Genomic DNA, 14,606 nt, shown 5'->3' on the forward strand with positions numbered 1-14,606 from the left:
CTGAGGCCCATCTTCTTTCTGCATGCATTTAAAATAGTGACTACACTTACAGGCTCATATACATCATTGTTTCACACACACGCTACTTTGAAGAGCACTTTGCATTACTTTTTAATTTGCGCACTAAATGTCACTGCTCTTGCAAGTGTGAGATCGATATCACTGTAGATATAGGTGTGATATCACTATTACTGCAGATATAAGTGTGGAATATCTATTATAGCAAATATTGGTGTGAGATTGCCATCACTGCAGATATTGGTGTGAGATCACTATTGCTGCAGATATAGGCCTGACATCACTATCACTGCAAATATAGGTGTCAAATCCCAACAAGCATTGGCATAGCCAATAGGTCTCGACTTTGGGACCTTATAAGTGTTTAGCCATGCAAAAGTTGCATAACTAAATACTTATACGGTCCCAAAAGCGAGACCTATTGGCTATGCCAATGCTTGTTCACATTGTAATGTTCGTCTCTTTTTATCTAATGGCTTGTACTGTATTTTTTATCTGTGTTTTTATGGCCGTTTCGGCCGAAATAAAGATTCTTGTTGTTGCTCTCTCTCTCTCTTTCCGGCTTCTCGCTGGATCACACGACATCAGTTGTACCTAACTTAACGGCTAGAGCAGCCGACTTCTAAACTGGCGTACCAACCAGGTCGGTGTCTCGGCAGTCGGCTCAATAAACATCCTGTGATTTGGGGTAAATCACTTAATCTTCCCTTGGTTAAATGATATAGCTGCCAAAAAAAACAAATAAATAAAAACACCTCACCACTGACTGACGAACCACGTTCAGTCATAAACTAGACCTACAAGTACTGCCATGTTGTTTAAAAATCGTATTCGTAAGTATTCCAAAACACTGGCACATATGAGAGTCTTTCCTTCATATGATCACATTAGAGTGCTTAAAGTCAGCCTCCTGACAAGGAAGGTAAGGTAATGCCGTCTTTTGTAAATAATTTATTTCGCTAGAAAGATTACACTGTGTTTGGCGTTGAAGGATTTCGATTCGCGTGGGCGTGGCCACCTCTGAAAGTATCCATGTTAGGTCAAAGCATGAACGGGCTGCTAGCTGGGACATACTTAGTTTGCCATGCCCCACCCCACCCGCAAAACCCTTTTACACACTTGCAGTTTAACATTTACGAGTTATTTTCTACACCTAACATGGCTGCATATGCATTTAGGCGGTCTAGTGCTGAATACAAACATGCTACTAAATAGTAGACAGTGGCGTCACAAAGCGGAACTCTTCAAAGCCAATGGGAAGGCGCGCAGCACGTTAGACTGTTCTGGAAACGCCGGCTGCACGCTTTCATACTCCCTTTCCTTCCGAAGCGGCCTGTTGGAGGCTGTGCATCGCTCCGTTCCAAGAGACCAGCTCGGAACCCTCCTGATTCAGCCATGTCTGCCGTAAAAGCTCTCAACCCTAAGGCTGAGGTAGCTCGGGCGCAGGCAGCTCTGGCTGTTAACATCAGCGCGGCTCGTGGGCTGCAGGACGTGCTGCGGACCAACCTGGGCCCGAAAGGGACCATGAAGATGTGAGTGCTGATTGCGAAAGATTATAGGGGGGGAACTACTATTCGGAGCGCTATAGTACCAAGTATGGGGTGGCTTTGTGCGGATCACTGCGCACGGCGTTGTCAGACTCGGAAGTTCAAGGTACTTGTTGCAGCCGATAAGACAGGCTTAAGAACGAAATAACGCTTACAAACTATAGTGTAAATGAAGTGTGTAAAAACTCTAATGTGCAGCTTTGAGAACCCACCAGTTGGAGGCATCGTGTTTTGTGTATGTGGGAGGGAGCCATAGAAATAACGGCCGAAGTGGAATAGCTTCGTCGAAGACGGACTTGAAGGTCAGGGAAATAGAAGAAGGACTTCAATTGTAGCGTATGCTGGTTATTGTGCATGTAAAGCTTGGAAGTTGGAGTGCAATACTTGGTAAGAATTTCAGCGAGTGAAACCGACTTGTAGAAGGGTTGGGTTTCCCACACAGAACATTTAGAAAACAATGGGTTCACGTGAAACCAGTTTTCACGTAAACTTGCTAAGAAGCCACAGGCCATGGAAGGACGCTCATTAAATATCCTAGCACGTTTGTCGTGTGCCAGTGAACCCTACCACTAGTCGATACTATACATTTTTCTTAATTTGCTATGTTTCTTTCTTGTATGTTAAGAATGGCCTCGAGTATGTTATGGATAGTTTGTTAAATTATGGATCGCCCCTTTATGCCAAAATTATATACTAGTACCAGCATTTCCCCGAACATACTGCCTATATATCATGGGTGCTCCATTTGTCATAACATGCCTCTGGCGTGTTAAGGCCATCACTTTATCTCATTACTTGGTTGCCCTTCTTTAGACCAACAATCCACCCCAGGATGTTGGCACCAACTTTTCCCACTGGTGCCCTCCTAAGAAGAATACCTCATAATTAGCCCGTACCGTTTGGTTTCCATGGGTACCACCGTAAGCCAAAGATTGCCTTAAGTATGGCATGGTCCGTTGCAGTGCGGTAAGCATAATTACGCCCCTCCCCCAACTCATTCTAACCCAAATTCACACACCTTCATTATCTCATCTTAACTTCGAACACTCCCTCTCGCACAGAAAATGTGCACAATCGCACTGGTGATCCTACTCTGATTTATTTTCAGGCATCCCACTTACTCGTTGTTAATATCATATTCTGTGAATGTGTGATTGTAACTCTCTCATACTGTCGCTGATATTAATTGATGCAGTGCACTCAGTGATTCCTACTCCTAACATACATATGCAGACTCCTATCCACGCCCATACTCCTACAACAATTTTGGATTTGTTTTCATGCCTCTGTTGGGAAGTCAATTGCTGCTTGTTTTGTTGGCCACAGGGATGTACGGAAAACAGTCTTATTTTGCAAATCTTCACTGCCTGAGGCGTGAATGTGTGCTAAATAAAATGTATGACTGTAGTTGACTTATGCCCCTCAAACGTGCACACTCCAGGTATCCAAGTGCTGTTTTCTTTAACAGCAATCAGTAGATGGATTGTTTCTGGGGTCGCTGAATAAGCAGAGAAGGCTGACCTGTGCTCCATCAGTGTTTGACAGCTAAGGTTGTGTTTTCATGAACCTTGCTAAATTGAGACCGTGTGGGCAGAAGCTAAGAGCAGTATGTAACAGTCACATATCGGGGCATAATCATGATGGTCCTTTGATATGTCCAGCACTAAAAGAGGGAGAACTCGTGTTGCCAATCGATCTAGCCTCTCTAAGAAAGTAGCGAGGGGGATTCCCACTTTGTTTATACAATAAACATCTATTCAGTCCCAACACATCCTTGGGTGAACTTGCGCTTTACAAATACACGTTTTGTTTAAAAGGACCCTCCCCCACCAGTAACATCGTATCATGCGTCATCCTGTGGTCCTTAAGCACAATGCTTTGTGTATCTGGGGTGGAGTCTACGCTGTTAGTAGCATAGATCTTTGTTCGAATTAGCGTGGGATCTAGGTCTAAAATTGTCTGCAGATGTCCGTATCTTGACATGTATTGGAACCCTTGGCAAGCTTAAAAACACGAACTGCGATCAGTGGAGTTTCAGTGCACTCCTACATCAAGGTATCTATATCTGTCAGCCTTGAGAAGTCTCCAAAAAAGCTCGAATGGCTTTCTTCAGGACCAGGTTTATAAAACTAAACAAGCATATTATGCCTGCACAATATGCGACCCTCACGTGAGTAGTGTGCTTCACAAATTCCTTAGTGATTTATTTGAGTTTATTCATCAGTGAGCATTACTCGTGCTATAGTTTATGCATTCCTTACAAACCGTTACACTAACAAGGCACTTGCTCATCGAGGTATGTGTAAAAAATAATGGGCAACTTAATTACTATTAGAATTTCTTTAAACTATATTTTAGTGGCCATTTACAAAGGCGAGAACACACGTACCATGCAGTATTACTCGAACACAGAAAAAGGGCAACACGTAATGCGGTCATGCTGGGTTGAGAATGATAAAATACACAGAATAGTGGTATACATCTATTGTCGATCCATACTTTCATGTAGTGGCTTAGGCACCAATAAGTCTTGGAGGTGGGTGGACCCAATTTTCACACTGGAGAAAATACGGACACATTTGCCCATTTTGGGTTTGTCAGTATCTTTTTTTTCTTTCATATTGTGTGTAGCAGAACCACATTTGGCCTAGCAAATAGAACCAATCTCTCACCCCTTCCCTACTTACTCAAGAAGTTCTCGTCCGCGAGGACTGGAGTATGTTCTCGAGTCGTGCATCTTGTTGGCCACCTTCGCGAGGGCGCTTGCAAAGCATCTACGGGGTGCGTCAGCGGACCTGCTGACAACACTCACTGCACGAAATCCCGATTAGAGAGTGTAGTGTGTAGTTTATGTGGTTGTGTTTTAAAAAAAAAGCCGACTAAATTCTGTGCTCGTAATTGGTGTGAAATTCCTGTGCATTCTACCTGAAGAACTGACCACTGCTAATTTTGTCATCTAATGTTAGAAAATAGGACAGCATGTCACTGTTTTTGTGAGTGATCAGGGGATCGATTCCTAGTCCTTATAGCCAGGGCTGCTGGAGGGCCAAATTATACGACGTGGTTGAATGATTTATGCAGCAAGAAAAAACAAACTATGCTTCGTGATGAGCCCCATTCCGTTCCTGCCTGCATGTTGCTTGTTGCAGGTGAAAAGCGGACAACGTGCAGACGCTGCTGAAAGTGTCCCGGTGTTTGGAAATGACACAGGGGCGAGTTCAGCACATTATTCAGTGGAGATGGACGGTGTTCACCCTGTGAAAAAAAATGGGTGGACGCCGTCCACCCGCGTGTACCCCCGACTCGTACCCGAACAGAAAGGACAGCAGTCAACCTTTTCAAAGGGCTTTCCCAAGCGGGGTAACAGGTCTCTGCATTTTGTAGAAACTTTTGAACCGTTAGACAAATTATTTTAAAAAAAAAAAATCTGCAGGTTATGCAGCAGGTAAATTATGCGGCAAATCCAGAACTATGTGAAAAACGTCACATCTGCACAATTCTGGTGACCCTGCTTATAAAGTATGGTGTCATAACCAAAGTCGATGACCTCCAATATGGGGTTTCTGATTGGTAATCTCACAATATTCATCGATTACTGTATATATTGCCCCACGGAATGTTTTTCAGCGCCCTTCTTATAAGTTGATAGTCGATACCTCCATTGATTTAAAAAAAAAAAAAAAAAAAAAAAAAAAAAGTTTCGTATTTTTTGGTTCAGCTGGTCGATTAGAAGTTCTTTCTGTATCCGTTATGAAATGATGTCCCTTTTGTGGTCATTTTCTTACATCATGTGTGCTGTGATCGCATATTCTAGTCTTCACTTCCTTCAAGACATCCCAATATATTGAAGACCACAAGGACAGGTGATCATATAGTTTGTCTCCCTAGAACTGCATTTAGTATGTCTCCTGTTGCTCCGCACGGAAGGTAACCCTAAATCAATTGTTTGGGGCTGGCGTGAGGTGGTAAATGCTGCAGTGGCTGCACAGGTAGTGAGTGTCCTATTACTTTAAGAAGACCCAAATGACTTAAGTATGGTATTGTGGTTTGTGCTTGTTCTCGTAGGCCTAGTATGGTCCAGAGCAGCCCTCAAGCTTCTGCCTCGTTTGTTAGAGCATGGGTCGCTCATATGAGACCCTGTGTTCAAAATGCTCCAGTTCTTTTGAATCTTTTTGACCATGTCGGATGCTTTATTGAAGGTCTTGCAGATCAGCCCGTTCTCTTTGTCTTTTAATCTTTGTGTCTCTGACTGCAAAGTAGTCCTGCTGCTTAATTTTTAACTACGTTTTTGATGCATTTGTTTAGGGAGTCATAAAGAAGTGTACAGTTGTAATCTAGACGAGATAATATACATTCAGTCATTTTAGTCTATTGAAGCAACACTGCATGCCTGACCTTATGAATAACCTTTCCATGTTCTAACATTAACAGTCTTATTGTCCATAAATCTAAATCTTGCTGTGCTTTTACAGGCTTGTTTCCGGGGCTGGAGATATCAAACTTACCAAAGACGGCAATGTGTTACTTCATGAAATGGTTAGTTTCATAAATGCCTAGATTTAATCATGCTAACCATTGAGTTATCGTTCTCACTTCTGTCTTTGCTACTCTGGGGTTGTAGACATGGCACTTTCAATTACATGTGTATTGGGTAATGCACGTGTTTGAGGATGAGGTCGTGCATTTCGTACTTTATCCATTGCAGGAAAATCCATACGTTTTATGCTGCTTGTACTAATTGGTTTCCTCGCTGCTGCCAATGGAGTGTACTTTAGATAACCAAGATTATTTTTTTTGGGTCCTCCGTTATTTTAATTTACTTTTTTAATTTTGGTAGTTAAGTATTGTGATTTTTAGAGAAAGTATTAATGAAGAAGCTCACATGGCTGCTTAAGTGACTATCTAACACGTTTAATTTATAAACTAGCAGATGTTTTACAATGTTTTTTTTTTTGTCAAGCAAATTCAACACCCAACTGCATCGTTAATAGCAAAAGTTGCAACCGCGCAAGATGACATTACTGGAGATGGCACCACGTCAAATGTGTTGATTATTGGCGAGCTGCTTAAACAGGCTGACCTTTATATTTCTGAGGTGCGTTATCATTTCTGTTCAGATTGATACTTTGATGTTAACATGTACGCAAACCTTTCTGTACCTCCGTGTTCTCTAACACAATTAAAGTAGTGCTGTAATCTGAGACCCCGTATACCTACTGCTTGTGTCACATGTTTTTATTGGGTAACTTTTCCATATTGTCCAGACCACTGCATTGTATACCCCGTTACCAAGTTGTTCTTCATATGCAGTTATTTCAGTCCTGAATTTTGTGTGGTGGCAACTGGTCTAGATGTTTCATTGTCCAAATTTCTACCCACAAGAGACTGCACACTTAGTTTTACCTTGGATTCTTAGTCATGGCTGTTATTTCTTTGCAGTCTATATTACGTTGGCATTAACCCCTGCTCCTGGAGACTTGATTTTGACACTAAATGTTTTTTGTATATTTTGCCCTGAAATCTAGGTCTTATTTAATTTCTTCTAAAACGTAACTTTTGTCCAGTTCTCTATAGTTTACTAGTCTCCAAATGTAAAACACTTCTTCCTGATCTCTTTTGCAGCATCGAAATCTAAATTTAGTTGCTGTAAACTACCAAGTATAAACCCAATCTCTCTATCTCTAGGCCTGAGCTACTAGCACAGGCAAATGAATCCTGTGTGCTTACAGGGCAACATGTCATAACCAGTTTCGTAGCGCAGTTCTTCTGTGATCACTCCCGCCACCTTGCCCCCCCCCCCCCCCCCCCCCCCCCCATTCTAAGTTGATTACCAAAGGCTGCTAGGTGAATTATGTTTTATGGCTTTAAATCTTAAGCTTTATTGCCTTATAGGGCTTGCACCCCAGGGTAGTGACTGAAGGATTTGAAGCTGCAAAAGAAAAGGCTCTTGAAGTTCTAGAACAAATCAAGGTGACCAAAGAAATGGACCGGGAAACGCTCATTAATGTTGCAAGAACGTCCTTGCGTACGAAAGTCCATGCTGAATTGGCTGATATCTTGACAGAGGTGAGTATTGCAGGATTTGTAGTGTTGCGCATCACAGAACTTGGCAGGAGAACTATCTGCATTTTAAATCGTAGGTTGGCATTGTGGTTACCAGTAGAGATTTGACTGGTATTTGTAAATTGATAAAGATGTTACATTTTCCAAATGTTGACTAGCAAAAATTGAGTGAACTTAACTCTAGTGAATTGGTAAGGTCTAAGGGATTTTCAGGGACATTTATCTACATATGGAGGCAAAAGAAGCATATTCATCTAAGCACCAAATTGAGTTTCACAACGAATGGGTCAATACTTGTTGCCAGTCCAGAGTGTAAACTGGGAGATGTAATAGCATTCACAAATTAATATCTGTTATATCAATGTCTTTGCACATGTTTGGGTGGGGAGAGGGTGAGCCTTGTACATAGACCATGTTTTTCCACACCTGACCTTTAAAACATCACTTTCTAACCTATAGAAATGCTGCATGGACGAATTCTGCATTGCTTTTTCTGTAGTTAATGCAGTCAGACACCATGCTATAGTATGTTTCACTCTTCTTTTTAAATAACCGATGGCCATTCATATTAGTATATTGGTAAAGAAAAGTGACTACATTGAGACATCCTCCAGTCGAATCCTCTTCGTACTCTACCTCTTAGTACTGTTCATTGGAAGACAGTACTACTTTGCAGTACTGAGCTTAATAACTATACAGCATTTTCACTTCCTCTTTATCTTGGTTGTTTTGTACAAATTAAGGATATTAATAGTAGGCTTCGTATTCAATTTCTGGATGATATTTTGTGGTAGCCTACCAATGACTTGCATGTATTGATCTGTTAACTCTTGTGTCAAGTCTCGATTATTCCACTCGGAGGGTTTAAGTCTTGGTCCCCTACCAGTACCACATCTCTACACTAGAGGGGTTGCCCATATTTTTCAAACCCCCTCAAAAGAGCGATTCCTATCGCTAATCAAAGTGCCATGACGTTTCAATTTACAATTAAAAACATGTCCGAGAACCATCATAAGACCTTTCTCAATTGTATTGTTTACTTTTAAGGGTATGTAGGTGGGCTATTTCCCCATGGAAGGTTTGATAAGTAAGCTGCTAAACTCTTTTCCTGGGGAACACCCAATTGGAGGCAGCGTAACGTCTGCTTTACCTACTAAATTCCTCTGCAGGGTATATATTTTCATTACCCCCGGTTTGGGGAATTGGTGCAAGGTGTGGGAAACTGTTTATTCATTTAAAGGGAAAACTAAGAACACATGCCAGAAAATACTACCATTGATAACATCTTCGATCTGTTTTTGGTGCTTTATTGCAGGCTGTCGTAGACTCCATTTTGGCCATCAAAAAGCCAGATGAACCAATTGATCTGTTTATGGTAGAGATTATGGAGATGAAACACAAAACAGAAACCGACACAACGTAGGTAGACTTTACTTATTACTTTTAAACCTTATGTTAAACATTATTTCTGTGATCTAAAATTGTAATGTTTTAGTTAGACCTATGTGGAATACATTAATTAGTTTGAGGTTATTCTTTAGTAAACTCACTTTATAAATGCAGTGTGAGAATTAGTTTAGCGCAACATATTTTCTGGTCTATATTGCATTGCCCTTTACGCAGCAGTGGGTATTTTAATTTCTAGTACTGTCTCCAAATCCACTGATACTATAGAATGCTCTAGGGGCGAATGGTCATCTTTGTAACTATAGGTATTTGTGAATTGAGAACTCTTCTGATTTTGTATAAGCTTCCCTTTATGCAGAACCTTCACGGAATAGTTTCGTCTACCTGTGGTATCGCACAACGCTTTACAAATGGATCTTTAAAAGAAAACCATTGCAAATAGAAAAAATCTAAAGACCATTTACTTTGAGGTACAACTAAAATCTTGACAAAGCAACTTCATTTTCCACTTCAACTTTTTTATTATTATTAAAGGAAGTACAGGAACCAAGCACATCTTTCAGAGAGGAAGAAACTGCTCTGCTTTCTGCATGAACAGCAAATACCATCCCAGAGACTGTTGCTTTAGCAGACTAGCTTTTTTTCCCTTCAGTATCAACCAGTTACGATGGGTCAACACAGCACTACATTCTTTGTTTTTTCAATTTCTTTTTGATGACCTTTACTCCCATTTGTCATCTATTGGGTAATTAATACTTGGTCATTTTGGCATATATTTCGCAAGAGCTCATGCCCTAATTTGTGTAGTGGCTGTCATGTGAAAATATCACTTCCTCATATCTGCTTCACTTGCCGACATTCACACTGTAGGATAATATCTAATATCTTAGGAGGCCCAGATTACAAGATCTGTTAGCTTCCCGTGAAGAGGGAAATTCTAACGTCTCCAGAGTCAGCTACCGGGAAAGTAAATTCTAACATAAAAAAAAAAGCTTAAGAGCATCTCTGCTTCCATTTCTGTACTTTGACACCATTGTGAACCCCACGTAGAGTTACACGTGTGGTCCAGAGTCACTTTGAGACATGATGTAGTTCTCCGTATTGCCATCTAAGAACCCAACATTGAGGACTAGGACTTCTGTCTTCTCTGCTGCTCATTCAGGATGCGACTTCTTTCATTCCTTCCTGGAAGCTGAGTCTGGTGGTGTCTGGTTCTTTGAGGGGGAGGATAAGCTGGGTGTCTTTTGCATAGGATACAATGCTGAGTCCATGCTGTCAGGCGGGGGCGGGCATGTAGCTGTAAGAGCTTGGGCTGAGGAAAGTGATTCCAGTTGGGCAGATCCCTGTATGCTGGCGTCGTGGAGTCTGGCGGTGGGAAATGGTGTCTAAGGCTGCAGAGAGGTCTAGTAAGATGACGGCCACCGTGTGGCCCTGGTTGAGTATAGTACTTGTGTTGTCTGGTGGCTAGGAGGGTCTTGGTGCTGTGGTTGTCCCGAAATCTGGATTGGGAGCCGAAGATGGAGTTGGCTATGATGAAGCTTGTGAGCTGTATATTGACTATCTTCCCAGTGACTTTGGCTGTGAAGGGGAGGCGAGAGATGGGTCTGTAGTTTTTGAGGTCCGTCTGGTCTGTGGAGAGCTTCTTGAGAGGCTTGACTTGCGCGTGTTTCCAGTTGTCGAGGAAGCTGCCAGTTTGTAAGGTGGAGTTGATGGTGCGTGGCAGTTAGTGTGCTATGGTGGCAGTGGCTCTATGGAAGATGTGCGGCTGGTATGGGTATGTGGGGGCTCCTGATTGAATGGTCTTCATGGTTGTGGCGGTGTCTTTTGTAGTGACTGGTGTCCAGGCGGAGATGGTAGGTTTGCTGGCTTTGCTCAGGGTAGTATTGGTTTCGGTGTCTGGTATCTGTTAGTTGAAGGTGTCGTAGAGGGTCTTGATTTTGAGATGGAAGTAGGAGCCGAGTTTGTTGCAGAGGTCCTGGGAGGGTATGACAACTGAGGCTTTGCTGGGGAAGGTTTGGTGAATTCCTCTATGATGCTGAAGACATTTCGAGTTGCTGGAGTTGGGAAGGATCTTGTTGTCCTGTCATGGTGTTCTTGTAGCTTGTCTGTTTCTGGGGTTTTGCTGTTTCTCCATACTTTCTCGATGTCTACAGGTGCATCTGGATTCCCGGAGGTCGGTGGTGAACCAGCTGGCTTTCGTGGGTCGCTGTCTGTCGAGTTTCGAAGTTTGGGTGGGGGTGGGTTGAGCTTGGCTGCGGAGTTGATGTTGGTTGTGGCGGGAGGTGGAGCATGTTTGAGGGTGGAGTTGAAGTGCTTTGGTGACTATGCTCCAATTCCTGCACGGGGGCGTGGTGAAGGTTTGTGTGCGGTGGGTTTGGAGGAGTGTACGCAGTGGTGGTGTCCAGTGGGGTTACGTAGTGTGGCTGAAGTGGATGTTTCCTCCTACGAAGATGGGGGTCGGGGGGGGGGGGGAGGGGTTAGTCCTGCCTTGTGGGTGGGGGTAGTGACTAGCTGCTGCAGTCCGATGTTGGTGAGGTGGAAGTTCAGGTCTCCGAGCAGTATGTAGTCTAGGGAGGCAATGGCATGGGAAGCGATTAGGTCAGCGATGGTTGCGGCGAACGTGGCTCGTGGTCTGGGAGGTCTGTAGGTGAGGGTGCAGAATATGGTTGTTCTTGGGTTGGTCTTGTTCTGGAAATGGAGATGTTCCGAGGGGGACGAAGAGTCATTTGTGCTGAATGTGATGAGTCTGAGGAAGTCGTCCTGTGCAATGGCAAGTCCTTCCCGGGTGGTTGAGGCCCATCATTCCTCGCTCTTGTATTCGTCAGGGATGGCAGTAGCGATGTTGGGAGCAGAGGTGTTGGCGGTTCCAGATTTCTGTGCAGGGAGCATACGTTGAGGAGGATGAGCTCAGGGGTTTGGGTGTCCGGTGTGTGAGTGGTAGCCATGGGGGGGGGGGAGGTGTTAGGAGGTGGATGAAGATGTGGCCGTGTTTGCAGGAGAACTGGCCATGGTTGGTGGTCAGCATTGACAGCTGGCAGTAGTTTCTTCCGGGGTTGAGTGCATGGAGGGCAGCTGAGTTGTAGTGGTGGGACGTCGGAGAACCAGGGGCTGGTCGCAGACTGGCTTGCCTTTGGCGTGGCTGCCATTCTGTAGGGACAGGGGGAAGAGCTCAGTTGGGAGGCAGAGTGAGAACCGGTGGTTGTGCTACGGGGCAGTAGCGGCTGGAAAACAAGAAGAGGAGAGGAAAAAACAACGATGTGTGCAAAAAAATGGACACGACAAAGGCACAAACACAAAAAGGCAGAGGCACAAATGGACAAAAAGGCAGAACGGGGCAGAAAACAGCGGATAGTCATTAGATATTTAAAAATGCTCAACCCCTGTCCCTCGCAGGATTCACTTCCCTAAAATGCACCATTTGCTTTTATCTTCTCGGTTTTTAAACCTTTTGTAATTTGTTCTGATCAATGTTTAATCAGCTGCCCAACCCTCAAGAGCCACATTGTGTATTTTCCAGTGTTAACAGTAGCACATATTTAATTTGGAGAAGTAATAAAGGATGTGTAGTATCTTATTGGCAGTGTGCCCAATGGATTTACCTTACTGTTTTAAGCGCAACGTTTGTGTTGTGCTCTAACAACACACGGTCATGGGAATCTTACTTTTTTAATAAGTTTTTAAAACAGTCAAAGTGCTATATTCAAATGTTTTAATAAACTAATACCTGGACACTGTTGGTGGTCATTCACCTAGTCCTTACTAAATGACATTGTACAGCATGCTACATTGTGAAACGTGGGAGGCAAGTGGTTTCTGATAAGTTTGCTTTCAATTTCTGGCTTTTCATGTTGAAGCTTGTGATCGGATATTTGGTTTGATAGGGATTTTCTATGGCATCCAGCTAGCAGTAAAAACCTTTATTTTGTATACATTTGACTATATGTATTTCATGTGATAGCATGGATGAATTCTGCATTAGCTCTTCTAGTTAATGCAGTCAGACACCATGCAAGAGCAAAATTCACTTTGCATTCTCAGCCATGCTGTTTTTGATTCGGCATTTCTGCAAGAAAGTGAATGACATCCTAAAGCGTGCATGCATTAACTATTGACACACATCACAATGGACTATAAATGTATGAAACGTGCAAATGCAATTGACTAGCATATCAAGTGTTATCCCATCTTCTCATTAAGCCTGATCAGAGGCCTGGTTTTGGATCATGGCGCTCGGCATCCTGATATGAAGAAAAGAGTTGAAGACGCTTTCATTCTCACCTGCAACGTTTCCTTGGAGTATGAGAAAACGTATGTTCATTATTTTTTATTTAGTACTTTGGGAAAATTTTAGATTTTACGTTTTGGGAACCTTGGTGATCACTTGGGACCATGTTTTCCACTTCTTTCTACAAATGGTAGATTAAAGTATGTATTCAGTGTATCTGGCACAGTGAACACCCAGGCATGCCTTGTGGTTATCTTGGTATTAACTCTGTGCAATAGCAATTTTGTACTTTACCTCTGCATGTGAAGAAGTCAATTTTCCTACTTGTATTCAAAAGTACAAAACAATTGAAAGCCCTAATTTTATTTAATATTTCCATAATAGTATAAAAAGCCATCTACAAAACTTTTGTTTGCAGCAATCCAAATATTTTTTTTTCTTTAGGGAGGTGAACTCTGGGTTCTTCTACAAGAGTGCTGAAGAACGAGAAAAACTGGTTAAAGCGGAAAGAAAATTCATTGAAGCAAGAGTACAAAAAATTGTAGAACTGAAAAGGAAGGTCTGTGGAGATACAGGCAAAGGATTTATCGTCCTCAACCAAAAGGTAAGTTTGGTCCTTGGATCACGATTTACAAGATGCACACTGGTGGTATATTTTTACTACCCACAACATCTTATTTTAACTATTCTTTCCGATGGCTGTGCCAGTGAAAGTTTTAAATTGAAAATCTGTATAAACTATTGACATTTTAAGTCAAAGCTTTGAAAGTGGGATTGGTTCTTAATAGTAACAATACTGTTGTAGGACCTGCGGGTTGTGGTTAGGACTTCTACTTGTAGCATCTGAGTCTCCTTATATTTTAATGTTGGCTTAAATTTGCAGGGTATAGATCCATTTTCTTTGGATGCTCTCGCAAAAGAAGGAATTGTAGCTCTTCGTCGGGCAAAAAGACGGAACATGGAGAGGTAAGTTTGAGATGCCATAGTTCCTGTTGGTATTGAAATGTATTCCTGCTCTTTAGCTGTCTTTGCTAGATGCAGCCTACATAATCAAATTGGACTGGTGCCTAAAATGTTCTAGACCTATGATCTACAGGTGATTACGAGAAAAGCTTTTCCTTTTACATAGTAAAAATTACCAGCCAGCACACTTGGATATGTTAATTTAGTGTCAGAGTATTAATGACCAGATGCTTTATTCCTCCCTCGGCTGCTGTTTTTTAGGTCTCTCCTAGGCAGCGCGCAAGCCTAGGAGAGACACTTGAAATCACTCGGGACTTTTTGGGAAACTTGTGCATGTACTGCACTGTTTGCAATGAGCACTCGTGCATATATGGTGTTTACCT

At 42.5% G+C, this 14,606-nt stretch overlaps 1 protein-coding gene and 3 non-coding genes across 4 annotated transcripts in view; all 4 read left to right on the forward strand.

The window, feature by feature from the left end:
• Nucleotides 1-1,219: 1,219 nt before the first annotated feature.
• CCT6A (chaperonin containing TCP1 subunit 6A) overlaps nt 1,220-14,606 on the forward strand; it is a 31,416-nt gene continuing 18,029 nt past the window's right edge. The window contains exons 1-8 of the mRNA XM_085649827.1: nt 1,220-1,550; nt 6,038-6,101; nt 6,526-6,660; nt 7,458-7,631; nt 8,944-9,047; nt 13,233-13,343; nt 13,705-13,864; nt 14,144-14,226. Of these exons, the coding sequence (XP_085505953.1) occupies nt 1,414-1,550; nt 6,038-6,101; nt 6,526-6,660; nt 7,458-7,631; nt 8,944-9,047; nt 13,233-13,343; nt 13,705-13,864; nt 14,144-14,226 (968 nt within the window). The 5' untranslated portion in view covers nt 1,220-1,413. The remainder of the gene's footprint in view (nt 1,551-6,037; nt 6,102-6,525; nt 6,661-7,457; nt 7,632-8,943; nt 9,048-13,232; nt 13,344-13,704; nt 13,865-14,143; nt 14,227-14,606) is intronic.
• LOC146859162 (small nucleolar RNA SNORA15) lies at nt 8,095-8,227 on the forward strand. Its single transcript, XR_014980381.1, has one exon. It is a non-coding gene; the product is annotated as a small nucleolar RNA SNORA15 (small nucleolar RNA).
• LOC146859163 (small nucleolar RNA SNORA15) lies at nt 12,993-13,118 on the forward strand. The gene has a single exon (XR_014980382.1). It is a non-coding gene; the product is annotated as a small nucleolar RNA SNORA15 (small nucleolar RNA).
• Nucleotides 13,479-13,609, forward strand: LOC146859164 (small nucleolar RNA SNORA22). The gene has a single exon (XR_014980376.1). It is a non-coding gene; the product is annotated as a small nucleolar RNA SNORA22 (small nucleolar RNA).

Source organism: Triturus cristatus, chromosome 3_2 (genome assembly GCF_964204655.1).
Source record: "Triturus cristatus chromosome 3_2, aTriCri1.1, whole genome shotgun sequence".
NCBI lineage: Eukaryota > Metazoa > Chordata > Amphibia > Caudata > Salamandridae > Triturus > Triturus cristatus.